The 14,078-nt window shown below is 37.8% G+C and overlaps 2 protein-coding genes across 2 annotated transcripts; both read left to right on the forward strand.

Moving 5' to 3' along the window:
- Positions 1-4,923: 4,923 nt before the first annotated feature.
- On the forward strand, positions 4,924-7,869 carry LOC121941798 (GTPase IMAP family member 9-like). The gene is made up of 3 exons (XM_042484674.1): positions 4,924-5,093; positions 5,847-5,960; positions 6,883-7,869. The coding sequence occupies exons 2-3, from the start codon at positions 5,867-5,869 to the stop codon at positions 7,704-7,706; spliced, it is 918 nt and encodes a 305-aa protein (XP_042340608.1). The 5' UTR covers positions 4,924-5,093; positions 5,847-5,866; the 3' UTR covers positions 7,707-7,869.
- Positions 7,870-8,838: 969 nt separating this feature from the next.
- On the forward strand, positions 8,839-13,008 carry LOC121941797 (GTPase IMAP family member 7-like). Its single transcript, XM_042484672.1, has 3 exons — positions 8,839-8,930; positions 9,130-9,201; positions 11,071-13,008. The coding sequence occupies exons 1-3, from the start codon at positions 8,921-8,923 to the stop codon at positions 12,000-12,002; spliced, it is 1,014 nt and encodes a 337-aa protein (XP_042340606.1). The 5' UTR covers positions 8,839-8,920; the 3' UTR covers positions 12,003-13,008.
- Positions 13,009-14,078: the final 1,070 nt, after the last annotated feature.

A 14,078-nucleotide genomic window follows, 5' to 3' on the forward strand; every position in this document is an offset into this window, starting at 1 on the left:
CATACAGAGGGTCTGGCTCTGGGGGCCCCCCTTAGCCTTTGGGCCCCTAAGACTGGGCCTGGTAGTCCCATTCGGTAATACACCCATGCTACTACACAACTACACACTATTAAGCAGCATTCTAATATAAATAGGCCTACAAAGTCGATAAAATGTATAAATGACAAAAAGTTTTCAACCTTTTCAGATGTTTTTTCAATAGCAATAATGTTGATATGGATTGTATCTATGTATCATTTTAAGGTCATTCTGTCGACATTGCCACCTGATGTGCGGATTTCCATTCTGTACATCTCCCACTGCTCTGTCCATTAACTCTGTTTGTTGTTATATTGAAAGTAGAATATTGTTCACATACTGTACAGTATATCTGATGTTGTTATTCTTCATTGTGTAAAAATTTAATGTTTTGCAATACTCATACTATTCAATCTGTGTCAAGGGGCTGTTCTGTCATATTTTCTGCCTCTGCAGTGAGGCAGCCTGAACTATGCGTTGCTGCTGTCGCGTGATGGGAAGTTCACATTGCAGGAAATCTGAGCCATTTTCACTCCCCAAGGACTATATTCCACGTGCAGTGACACTTGTTGTACTGTTCTTTGTTAAAGCAATCACCGCACACACAAACACACACACATTCACGCGCACATAAAGCTAAACACTTATGAACAGATGCTCCTGCCCGTGACTGCACGTGGGGAGGATTCACATATGTTCCTGTTGTTCTGTCTCTTTCTCCCTCTCTCTCTCTCTCTCTTTCTCTCTCTCTCTCTCTCACACACACAAACACACACAGTTTTGCTTCTAGTCACTATTGAAACGTGATGCGGTTTCTCTACTCAACCTTGTCCTTTGCTGGAAAAATTGTTATTCTGCTGAGGCTGCTGACAATCATACGACATCTGTCCATCCTGGATCCCTCCTCATTTGTTCTCCCTGAGGTTTCACCCCTTGTTAACCCTTCAAAACCTGCATCGAAATCACCATTCTTGTATTGCAGTCACACAAGTTTCACAAGTATTTAAACCATTAAAACTCAAACAAATTGGTTTCTTCAAAAACATGGGGAAAAAGGCAATGAGCAACTTGGCAAGAAAGATCCCACAAACTGAAAGCAATTCAGAATTTTCTTTAATAAGCTAAGGGAAAATGTCTAGACAACTCTAATTATAATTATCATAATTAAATATATAAAATTAGTTTTTACTTAGTTTTTACTTATTATTATCATTTTAAAGCTTGTTTTTCATGTCATTTCCTTGTTGGTTTGTTTCATGTTTTTTGTTTGTTTGTGGTTCTGGGTTTTTTGTTTGTTCTTTTTTTTAATGTAAATTTACAGTTAATCTAATTGTACTTTTCACTTATTTATTGCTCATTTCTGGGTCATGTCTTTTTTAGTTGCTCATTGTTGTCTTTTAATGTTTTCGAAAAAAATTAAGCCCATTTGCTTACATTTCTAAGGGTTAAAGGGTTTTCCTGAAGAGATTTCTTCCTTAGCTGCGTTGAGGTTTCCAAGGACAGAGGGATGTCATATAATGTAAAGCCCTCTGAGGCTCTTGTGAGTTTATGATATTGGGCTTTATAAAAAAAATGTAAATAAATTGGATCACAAATCCTCCGTTTTACAAACCGAATGTATTACTTTGTATTTTGTTGTACCACACTGGATGCCATCGTAGTTAATCTGTTGGAGAGTCTGGCTCAACACTGTAAAAATAATTTGTTTTAACTTAAAAAAGTTAGTGTCCAGGCTGCCGTAATTTTTGAAGTGGACTGAATTTTAAAAGACAACGTAAATCATTGCTAAATTACCTCAACTTATCTTCTTAAATTTAGTCAGCTTAAAATGATAAAGCAGCCTGGACACTAACTTTTTTAAGTTAAAACAAATTGTTTATTTTTTATAGTAAAGAGGATAATAAACAGATGTGTTTTTGAAAACTGTTACTAAAGCTTTCTGTTCAGTTTTTGTGAATGTGACAATCTTCATCTCTTTATTTCTAAATGTCCCTTTTCATTGTTTTTCAAGGAGTTTTTTCTTTTTGACTATGGAAACTGATATTTGCGATGCACTCCACTGAGACACATAAAGCTGGATATACACATAAACTTGACTTGTCTGTCTAGTTTGTAACGGTGTAACTGAGGAGAAGGCCTATGATTTCTGGTCTCATGATGCACACGATCAGGATCAGAGCATCTGCTACATGCTGTCATCACATCACTTTCTATGACTTCAACCACGAGGCGGGAACGTTAGCAAGTGTACTCTATGGTGCACGGAAAGTTGTGCTTTCAACAGTCCAATCAGTCTCTAGTTCACAGCAGCTGAGGCAAGATCGTGTCATAGATATAAAGATGGAGGGAGGCAGGCAGCTTGTCACGCAATTAGGTGACAGGGAAATATAATGCTAGAAATGGAACAAAAACACATACATACCTGCTCCCAGTTTTGGATCCCTCCTCTCATCTGGATTGGCCTGTTCAGTGAGTTTGCATAATTGCTCTCAAATGACTATAAGAAATGTAACTAAAATATAAATGCCAAAGCAAAACTTGAAGTTTAAATAGGTCACCATCATTGTTATTAAAGGGTTGGGTGTGTTCTGAGTGTTGTGATACAAAAGTCTCTCTGACCTTCACACACACCAGACAGTTGTGGAAACACTTGCAAAGGTAGGTTAACCATGCATATATTTCCTATGATTTCCTATGATTTCCATTCTAGATGTAATGTGTTATTGGAATCTGGTTGAACAGATTTCTGCCAATATTTTTTGTGCATTTAAAGTTAATCTTTCCTATCTTTAATCTTTTTTTATACTTCTTTGGGTAAAAATTACAGATACAGAGATGTTACGAGGAAAAGCTTGGATCTCAGGTTGCACCCTGCTTGTACTGCTCACCTTATGCAATCAAATCCTTGGTGCTCACAGCAAAAATCAACACAACGGTACAGTACATTATTCACACATGATGTTTCCATGAAATCTGTGTGCTACCATGTTACATAACTTTTTTGTTACACAACAGGTATGATGCCATGCTTCCTAATGTCCACTAGAGGGCCATCAGCATACACAGAGTTCGATTCTGGAGCCAATCAATAAAAATTTGACATTGACAAGCGAGGTTATAATTATTCTAATCAGTAACCCCAAAGTTCTTTCAATGGTTCACAGAGAAGGCAGTGAAGAGTGACTGCAGAGGAAAACACTGCACTAACAGAGATCGGGAAACATTTGAAGAGGAGGAGACAAACAGGGAGAAGGAAGAAGGGCGATGGAAAAAAACAGTGGCACTGGTTTGCCAAACACTGGTAAAACAGTCAACTGACACATCAGGTTTAATGAATTTTTTACCTGATCACCTGACATATCTTAAACCTTTAATCCCTATTGTTCTGGCATATCTTGAAACTGTTTACCCTGATGAACTTGCATGTCTTAAACCTTTTCTGCCAAATGAGATGACATCTTTTGAACCTTTTTTCCCTGATGAATATAAATATTTGAAACCTTTTATTCCTATTGTACTGGAATATCTTGAAACTGTTTACCCTGATGAACTCAAATATCTTAAACCGTTTATCCCTAATGAAATGGCATCTCTTGAACCTTTTTTCCCTGGTAAACTTAACTATCTTAAACCTTTTTTAGCTATTGGATTTGCATGTCTTGAGCAGGTTTTCCCTGATAAACTGAAATATCTTGAACCTTTTATCCCTAGTGTGATGGCATTTCTTTAAACCTTTAACCTTTTTCTCCCTTTTGTCCCAGCGTTTCTTAAAACTTCATATCCTGGATGTTGTCGACATTATTGTGCTTGCATTAAAGAAATATGTCTTTAGCCTGTATGTAATCCCTGTCAAAGGAATTATTTAGTTTTGTGCAAATTTCAATCTCATTAAGTCGTCATTTCCTGTCATCTCTCTATTGTAAATAATGTGAGTTTAAAAAGAATTTTGTCATTAAATGCAAGTGCTTGAAAAAATATAATTAAATTGCCTGAGGTATATCGTAAGATGCAGTGGTTAACGTCAAAAATGTGAAAAATCTAATGTATTTTGCTGATCATTAAATCATTTCTGATTGTGGGCTCCCACTATTCTTGAATAAAAAGTGGTAACTTCAGTTTAAGTGTCTTGGTATTCATTGTTTGTTTTTCTGTACATCAGCTTGGACAGCTTTTCGTATGTTCACAGATGATACCGAAGCAGCTACAATTTTAAAGTAAGAAATGTGATTATGCATTAACTTCTGCATATGAATTTATTTTTAAAGCAACATAGAGACTCTGCTGTTATTTGAAGACAGAAAAAAAAATTAAACACATTTTTTGAAAAATGTATTACCATTGAAGATGTGTACTTAGTATTGAATATGGACATGAAATTGCCAAAACTACGGTAAGTATGTAAACGTTATTGTGAACATATCCTCTGTGTTGTGTGTTCTATGTGTTCTATTTGTGTTGAATAAATAAAAAGTTCAAATAAATAAATAAAGTATTTGTTTTATCTTAAAAAAATTAATGTCTGGGATACCTTAAATTCTGAAATTACCTCAACTTGTGTTCTCACATTCAGTCAGTTTGATATTTTAAGGCCGCCTGGACACGTCTTTTTGAGTTAAAACAAATTGATTATTTTTCTAGTGTACTTTAGTTTAAGTGCAGGTTTCGACAGCTGAAATTCTTTTCTCATTTTAAAGTTGAAAGGTTTCAGCATGTATGATTGTATTAAGGAAATGCAATCATAGTGCTGAATGCTGCTTTGATCCAAGGACAGTTATGACCAAAAATCAGGGGGAGGTTAGACTTTGATTTAAAATAGAAATATTTCATAACCAAAAATAAATAAATAAATACCGAGGCATGGATGGCTCTCTCCTCTCTCAGCTGCTGTTGTTTAACTTCTGTTTTCTTGGGAAATGAAACAAGACTCAGTGATGCGAATGCAATGTTTGGATGTGATTAAACTTGTTCAGAGTCAGTGTTGGTTTGAACAGAGGGTGTGCTCTGACTGTTGTGCTACAAAAAAGTCTCCTCACTTGCCAAAATATCAGACAGCTGAGGAAAGACACTTTGCACAGGTACAGTAAAAATATCAGCTCTAATGTCAGAGGATTGATTTGCCTACATTGTTTGATTATTCAGCCAAACTATTTAGAGCTTTGTTCGAAAATTTCTGTTCTGATCAAATGTTTAATTGCTACAAGCTGTGATGGATAGCTTTGTTGTTAGTTTTGGTTTATTTCCTCCTGTATGCCCAACTCCTCTGAACATTGTGTGACTGTGTGCAGTACTTTCACTGGAAACCTCGATGCTTGTGTTAACATATTGGGAGTCAAGCTGTCACTTTACCCTGAATTTGTTTGGGTTATTTCACTAGCAAGGACCACACCTCAATAGGAATTCGTTTTAACAATTTATTGACGTGAATGTAGATTTGGTATAAACATTGATGTTGAATTATTGGAATGAATGGTTGAGTGCGGTGTGGGGAAGCTTCTGTGGGAATCCGCTGTGGCTCCCGGGCACGACAGACCCCCGAGGGCCCTACGGAGAGAAGGAGGAAAAGGAAAGAGATCGAGGGAGGAGGGGAGGGGTGCAGAATAACGAGAATGAAAGGGGGAGATCGGGTTAGGAGGATATTTAAGCTGGAAGAGGTGCAGTAGAGGTGTGGTCCGGCTCCTGAAACTCTGCTGTATAGCTTCACTTGTGGGAGGGAACAGGGTCTCCAATAAAAACAAAATAAACAAACCAAAAAAATACATCTAATTTCTACCTGCTTCAATTCTTTCTTTTTTATTTATTTCTTGTGTGTTATTTTTTGTTTTTGACAGAGAGTACACTACATTAAGAGATGTTGAAAAGAAAAACTTGGATCCCAGGTTTGACCCTGCTTGTGCTGGTTGCATTATTTGGTGACTGTGCTCACTGCCAAAATCAACACAAAGGTATGTGATCTAAAAAAATCAGTGAACTGTAGCAACAGAACCTTAAGAAATTCAACTTCCAAACTATGTTTTTTTCTTTCTTGAGAGGAAACTAACCATTTTCAAAATGTATTGATTACATTTTATTCCTATGGTCTATGACAGTCAAAAAATATTAATAGAAATGAACAACTCAGTTTCAAAAACTAGGGTGCTAAAACTCAAATTTTGATGGCAATAATTATACAGTCTGGAGCTGCTCTATAGACATTGAAAATGGAAATATCTATAAAAGAGTTTGGCTTAGGAGGAGTGCTGCTTTGATCAAAGGACAATTATGACCAAAAAATCAGGGGGAGGTTAGACTTTGCTTTAAAACAGAAATATTTCATGATCAAAAATAAATAAATAAATACCAAGGCACACTGTTTTGCAAAAGTGAAAAAGCCTAGCATTGTAGTAGCATGAGGCACCATGTATGTAGCCACCAGTGTATGAATGAATGAATGAATGAATGAATGAATGTATGTATGAATGAATGAATGAATGAATGAATGAATGAATGAATGAATGAATGAATGAATGAATGAATGAATGAATGAATGAATGAATGAATGAATGAATGAATGAATGAATGAATGAATGAATGAATGAATGAATGAATGAATGAATGAATGAATGAATGAATGAATGAATGAATGAATGAATGAATGAATGAATGAATGAATGAATGAATGAATGAATGAATGAATGAATGAATGAATGAATGAATGAATGAATGAATGAATGAATGAATGAATGAATGAATGAATGAATGAATGAATGAATGAATGAATGTGACATGTAGTGTAAAATTGCTTTGAGTGGTCAAAGACTGGAAAAGTGCAGTCCCTTTACCATTTAATTATTGACTCAATCTCTTGTTGATTGCCCTCTGATTCAGCACATCGGGAAGACCTGAGACTCGTTCTAGTCGGAAAGACAGGATCAGGAAAGAGTGCTTCTGGAAACACCATCCTGGAAAGAGAAAATGCCTTTAAAGAGGAGATGTCACCTGAATCTGTGACTAAAGGCTGTCACAGAGAAGAGGTAAGGGATGGCGGCAGGAAGATTGTTGTCATCGACAGCCCAGGTTTGTTTGACACAAACAAAACCCAAAAAGAAGTCAAAGTGAAAATTGAGGAGTGTATTAAGAAGTCAGTTCCTGGGCCGCATGCTTTTCTGTTAGTGATCAGTCTGAAGTCAAGATTCACTGATGAGGAGAAGGCAGCTGTGAAGTGGATTCAAGACAACTTCGGCTCAGACGCTTCCATGTATACGATTGTCCTGTTTACACATGCTGACCTGCTAGATGGTAAATCTGTGGAGGACTATGTGTCAGAGAGCAAACATCTACTAAGACTGAAAAACAACTGTGGAGGACGATACCATTCACTCATCAATGACAAGAGACAGAGCAGACTCCAGGTCAGAGAACTCCTGGATAAGATACAGCAAATGGTGACGTCTAATGGAGGAAAACACTACACCAGTGAGATGTACCAGAGAGCCCAGGAGGAACTTGAGAAAGAGAGAAAGAAGATGGAGGAGGAAAAGCGAAGAAGGAGGGAAGAGAGGGAAAGGATCAAAGAGGAGAAAGAATATGCTGCTTGGTTGAAAAAGCTAGCTTATGCTTCCTTGGGAGTTATTGGGACAGCAGTATTTAATCCCTCATATGCTGCTGCCATGACAATCGGTGGAGCACTTGGACTAGTAATTGCACAGTAAATATGTTCATGTAGTTATGGGGCCTTTGACAAAAAGACAAAAGAAGTAATAAATGATTGCTGAGCTTGAAGCAAGTAATTGCCTTTACTAAGAATCCTGTCAGTGAAATATCAGTGTACATGGTTAATATGTGATGGTGTGTGATAAAAACATTTTCAATGAAGTCTGAAATTCAGTTTACTTTTCCTGGCATTCATAACTGGTTTCATTTCAGTTTTATGCCTTCGCATTTGCGATGGCTGTAGCCAGAGACATTAGGTTTTTGTGTTTTCCATCTGTTTGTCTGTCTATCCTTTGGTCCGTCTATCCGTCCCATTCTTGTTAACGTGTTGTATCAGATCTTGAGGGAATTTCTTTAAATTTTGCACAAATGCTTACTTGAATTTAATGATGAACTGATTAGATTTTGTGGTCAAAGGTCACTGTGACCTTGCATCCATCTCAATCTCATGCACATAATATTCAAAAACACCTTGAGGGAGTTTCCTCAAATTTGGCACAAACATCAACTTGGACTAGGGAATAAACGGATTAAAATTTTGGTGTTTGAAGGTCTGGACCATTGTGACTTCAATTCGTATCCTAATTATGGCAAAATATCATGCAAATGTCTAATAAAAAATTAAAGGTGATGACATTTTAGGGTACAAGATACATCTGTGTTTTAGAAAGAGAAATAGCTACACATATTTGTAACAGATTGGAAATAGGTGCACGCTTTAAAAGGTAATCCATATTTTTGGTATGTTTGTTGAAAATGTACAGATATATTTACAATACTTAGGTTTTGATGGGCGATGTCAACAGTGAAAGGATGTGGGGGGTTTTCAGCAGTTTTCTTCTTTCCTTACTTTAAACAACCAGGCGTCAATACATGGTTACAGTGAAATATCCTAATGTATATCAATTAAAATGGTTGAAATGAATGCTGTTTTCGTGTTGCACTTTCTAAAACAAACCAGCCATGCCCATACACAAACCTGATCAGCATATCCACAGAGCTATGGACAGCCTCTTTAGGGACGCAGGTTTTCAGATGTAAACCAAAGACAATACAAGGAAATAGGAAGCCCCCTATGCACAGGCCAGGCTTCCAGAAGTTTCCCAGAAAATCAATGTCCAAAGTCAAGCCACAGAGCCTCTGAGAGTTCACAACTCAGGCCTGGAACAACGCTTTGGCCACCAGGGAACTGGAAAAAGGTGAATCTGAAGTAATGGCTGAAGGTAAGATGATTTATCTGACTTGTGTTAAAAGACAAAACAGCATTATTCTTAAATACTGTAAGATGTTACACTTGCTGTGACACTGTGACACTGGAAAGAGCAAAAGAGGGAAATCGTAAAAATGTAGACCTTGATAATGATGTCAGTGACTAATAGTGTATTTTCTTTTGTGTCTCAATGGTATAATTTAAAATAACAGCAATACCACTACGAGAAAAGAAGCAGAAAACTCTCCCTCGGTCTGATGGGTGTGGTCTCAACAACTTTGACGGTATGCTCATTCATTGTCTCTCTCATTAAATTAGACATACTATAAATGTATACCACCTTCTAACTAGGAAAACTTTATAAAGGCTTAAATTAATGGCTTTATTAATGTAAATACAGGGTTTATTAGCGCTTTCAGCATCAGTAACAAAATTGGGGTTGCCAGGTTGAGAAAAGCTCCTTTGTCTGGTGTTTTTTATTTTCTAGTATTTATTGACATATCTTTATAGCTGCTCTTTTTTTATGTCTCATCAGAAAATGCCAACAAAACCCTAGTTAATGACTCTTTAACAAAACTGCAGACTTCAGAGCTAATTAATAACCTTTTTAACATATATTCTTGCACTTAAAAATAAGTATTATGCCACTAAGTCATTAATAAAGGGGTTCTTTCTTGACAAAAAAACATATGTCTGTGGTTGTAAAAATAATTAATATATAAACACATTTTGTTCCAGTTGCCCAGCAGCTCTTTTCCAAACAGTAAGTGGTTGAACGCTTTTCCTGAGGGATAAAAGTTGCCCAAAGTTATGACAACATTACGGGTATTTTGCTATCCTTGAGGTGTGTTAAAAGTGTTTCCTCACTTGCAACACCAATGTTTACAATATTTTCTTTGTGCAAGGTTGACATCATGCATGTATTATGATAAAAACTGGATACCAGACTGCCCAAAACATTGTCAATTCCAGTTCGTTAAACACTGCAGGCTGCTCCCATGCAAAGATGAGCCACTAATTTGTGCATAACCTATTTGTTTTGGAAGGAAGCTGCGATCACATGAGCAATGTACTGATGGTTGTAAATGAGGAAGCCATCATTTGCTAAACAGTTGGAGTGGTGGATGAGTCACAAAACGCAAGACTTTCCCCTGGAACTTTCCCTAAAACTGACAACAGTAACCTCACTGGCCTAAAACCAACTTTGTAACTTTAAGTTAAGGAATTCATGTCATTCATAACTTTCTCACTCATTATACTACAGCAGTTACTCAGAGAGTCAAATATTGTAGCTGCCTACTGCATCTCGTACCAATGCTTAAGGGCGCCTTGGTGCGTCAGTATTGCCTTCTTTATTTGATGATTTCGGAGTGAGAGTGTTTAGACTGCCACATGGCACCCAGTCCTTTGAAGTAAAATCACTAAGCCAAGCACATGAGTTATCATGATTTTTCCATTGACCCCACCCACACGATCCCATTTGGCCCATAAGATTTACACTGAGGTGACAACCATGTCAACCTTATTTCACAAACATAAAAATACTTTTAATAAGCTGAAGTTTTACCTCCATAGTTTGAAAAAACACAATATAGGAATAATAACCCTTATTTGCTGTTTGAGTTCTTCTATAAACATTTTTATGGATGTCTCCTTTGCAATACTTTTTGGGCCACAGGATTTTTTTTTAACCACAGTCCCACAGTTGACCACCTGGCGTAAACTGGCGGTAAAGCTGACTGGCCGGATTATATCTAGCATCCATGTTTGCTAGCTTGAAGCATTCTTTTTTTCTGTGCCTTTGTCGGCACATACTTTACTTCTTTGCCCATTACTGCCACAATCGGTTGATCAGTGAAATGTTGTCCATGTGCATCCTCATGCAAAAACGTTGCTCCATAGTGCTAATAGTTCTCAAATTCTCTCCAGGTAGCCTTTAAAGAAATAATTAAAAAGAAAAAACAATTTAGAAGGATATTTACACCACTCAAAGAGGTTTTTTTAACAACCTATGCAACACAAGTGGTGCCCATAAATCAGAGTACTCACTGCAAACCAACATGCCAAAAAAAAAAGAGAAAAAAAAAAAAAAAGAAGGGAATGGATTCACTTTTGCCTTGTGCTCAACATTAATTTTGTTTCTGCTGTTACAGCTCTGGATTTGTCCGGAGGGTTGAGGATAGTCCTGGTGGGCAAGACTGGATCAGGTAAGAGTGCATCAGGAAACACCATCCTTGGGAGAGCGGCCTTCAAAGAGGACCCGAGCCCTGTGTCTGTGACCAAACACTGTGAGACACAGAGCGGAGAAGTGGACGGCACTGTGGTCCAGGTGATTGACACTCCAGGTCTGTTTGACACAGGCATCTCAGAGGAAGAATTAAAAACCAGGATAGAGGAGTGCGTCACGATGTCGGTGCCCGGCCCTCACGCCTTCCTGCTGGTGATCAGGCTCGGAGTAAGGTTCACAGAGGAGGAGAGAAATGCCGTGAAGTGGATCCAGGATAACTTTGGCGACGATGCCTCCATGTACACTATCATGCTGTTTACATGCAAAGATCAGGCCAAAGCTGACAATGCTCTGAAGGAGTGCAAGGAGCTGCGGAGACTCTCTATTACGTTTGGTCGCAGGTACCATGCCTTCAACAACAACGATGCGGAGGACCAAGTACAGGTTAAAGAGCTGATCACCATGATCAAGGAAATGATACAGGAGAACGGGGGGAAACACTACACCAATGAGATGTACGAGAAAGCTCAGAGGAAACTGAGAGAGGAGGAGGAGCGGAGGAAGCAAGAGGAGGAAGAGAAGAAAGAGGAGGAGAGGAAAATGTGGGATGCAGAGAGGGAGAAGAAAGAGAAAGAGAGAGAAAAGGAGAAAAAGGCGAAAAGAAAGAATATACGTGTTGCCTCGGCTGCGGCTGTTCTGTTGGTGTTGGCTGGGGTGGTCATAGCGGTGGGAGCCGACACCGTGGTGGCTCTGGCTCTAGGAGCTCCTGTGCTCGTCCTGGGAGTGTTATGTGGTTTAGCTGCCTTTTGCATATGGAAGGGCATAAGATGCAAAGCCAAAGCAAATGTTCCGGTATAACTAGATGGACGCTAGTGACAAGGACATTTTGATCCATCTGCATATATTTGACGCTGAATATACAGTCAAAGTACTGCACACATTATTACTGTTTATAACCAATCAGTGAATGATGTTGTTTGGGCCTTTTCTGCATTGTGCTCCCAAAATTATTAAGTTTTGTCATAAGATTACGATAACAGATGTGAATTTAATGCTGACAGTAAAAAAACGGTATGAAATGCAATTCTTTTCTTTTGTTTGTTTTCTTTTCACTCATTTATTGTTTGAAGCTTTCATATGAAACCAACATCATGAGTTTTACTTGAACTAGTATTTTCTGGCTTGTGAGAAACAGTGTCAAAAAAGTGTTGGCATTGTACATTTCTGCAAACCACCTATACATTTGAAAAAATATTATGTAGCAGATACATCAAAACCTAACATTCAAGCAATGCTGTGGTAACGTTTAGGCACAAAATTCACTTGGTTATGGTCATGTTTGGGCTTAAATTAGCCAGTTTGGATCGTACAATCCCAGCAAGAAAAGTAGTGATAAAACAACCACTTTTTTGTACCTAAGAAGCTGCTGGGAACACAACAACAGGCCTCCTAAATCACCCATATTTGGTGCCCAAAAGCCGCTGAAAACACAGCAATGACTTGCAAAATCAGAACCAGTGTACAAAGTAGTTGCTTGTTGGTCTCAAACAGTGGTCTGCAATGATTTGGAGCTTGGTCTCACCTAGGTGTCACACCATCCACCATCCACCATCCTCTCCATCTCCAGATGACAAATTTAAAGTTATACGTCACTTTAGAAACGTTAATATGATACACATGAAACATGGAACAACATTTGCCGAAATGTACAATGGCAACATTTTCTCCCAGCGACCGGGTTGTGAGTAATTTAAGAATGTCTCAACACATTGTGCTATAGATCTCATAAAGTCTGTATACATGTTTGCACAGTTTATACTTTCATAACTTGAAGTTGCTTAAATAAAATGTTCATGCAGGTCAATTACTGTTACTTATTTAAACTGTGATGTGTTGCTTCCTTCACTTTATTATTAGCAACATTACAAGCTCACTTCCCTAAAGGAAATGAGAGACAATGGTAAACTTCCGCTGGGCGATCACATTTCACTAAGGAAGCATTCTTAACAGAGCAACTGCTCACTACACTGCCACCACATCCCTGCCACAACATACCATCTGTAGCATGACAAAGAAACTTTAAAATGGTGAAATGTAGGCCAGTCTGTGTCAGACACAGGTCAAAGTATGGGTACTTCAGCTTTTAAATGCAGTGATGAAGCTGAATCCCATTTTATTCACAAACTCTTTGTAGAATATCTCAGACTGCAGTTTGTTGATTTCAGTCAAACTTAACTGCTGATTCCCTCTCGTAATGTGAAATGAGTGCAAGGTGGCATGTGGGTTTAGCAAATGCACGATTGATCGGTGTTTAGCTTCCTTTGTTTATTTCAGACATTTTGCATATCTTTCAGATTAAGTCATAATACATAATGGTAACACACAAGTGGGAAAAATGAATTTTTACAATTATTAATATTTGCAGTTTTCACTTTCAAATTGTCCATTTTTGCTGGCTTCTTTGTGCAGTGTATTTTTTCACCACATTATGCAAAAATAATTCATATTTGTATCTATCACATTAGGATTTTGACCCATAAGGCTTCTCCTCTCTGTGCAGCATTATATTTAAAGGAAAAGAGAAGGCTTATTTCTTTGTCCAGTATACAGGAGGTTTTGCTGATGTTTTCAAGGACTCAAAATCTGAGAGGATAATGAATAATGGTGTCAGATATTAAACACTGTACTTTCCATGATATAATAAACAAAACGGAACATTTAAATTATATGGCATGCAGTATTACCATATTACTTATGGGTCAACTTTTTGATGTAAGTCAGCGGTGGCAGCTGCATTTGTAACGGGTGAGGTGTAGACCCAGATGCAGTACACCGATTAACAGTTCTAGTTGGTAATGACGTTTATTTAAACCAACACAGAAAATGCACCAATGCTGGTGAAACAGTAATGGCAATAGTCCGTTCTTCGAGCGG

Source organism: Plectropomus leopardus, chromosome 4 (genome assembly GCF_008729295.1).
Source record: "Plectropomus leopardus isolate mb chromosome 4, YSFRI_Pleo_2.0, whole genome shotgun sequence".
NCBI classification, from domain to species: Eukaryota; Metazoa; Chordata; class Actinopteri; order Perciformes; family Serranidae; genus Plectropomus; species Plectropomus leopardus.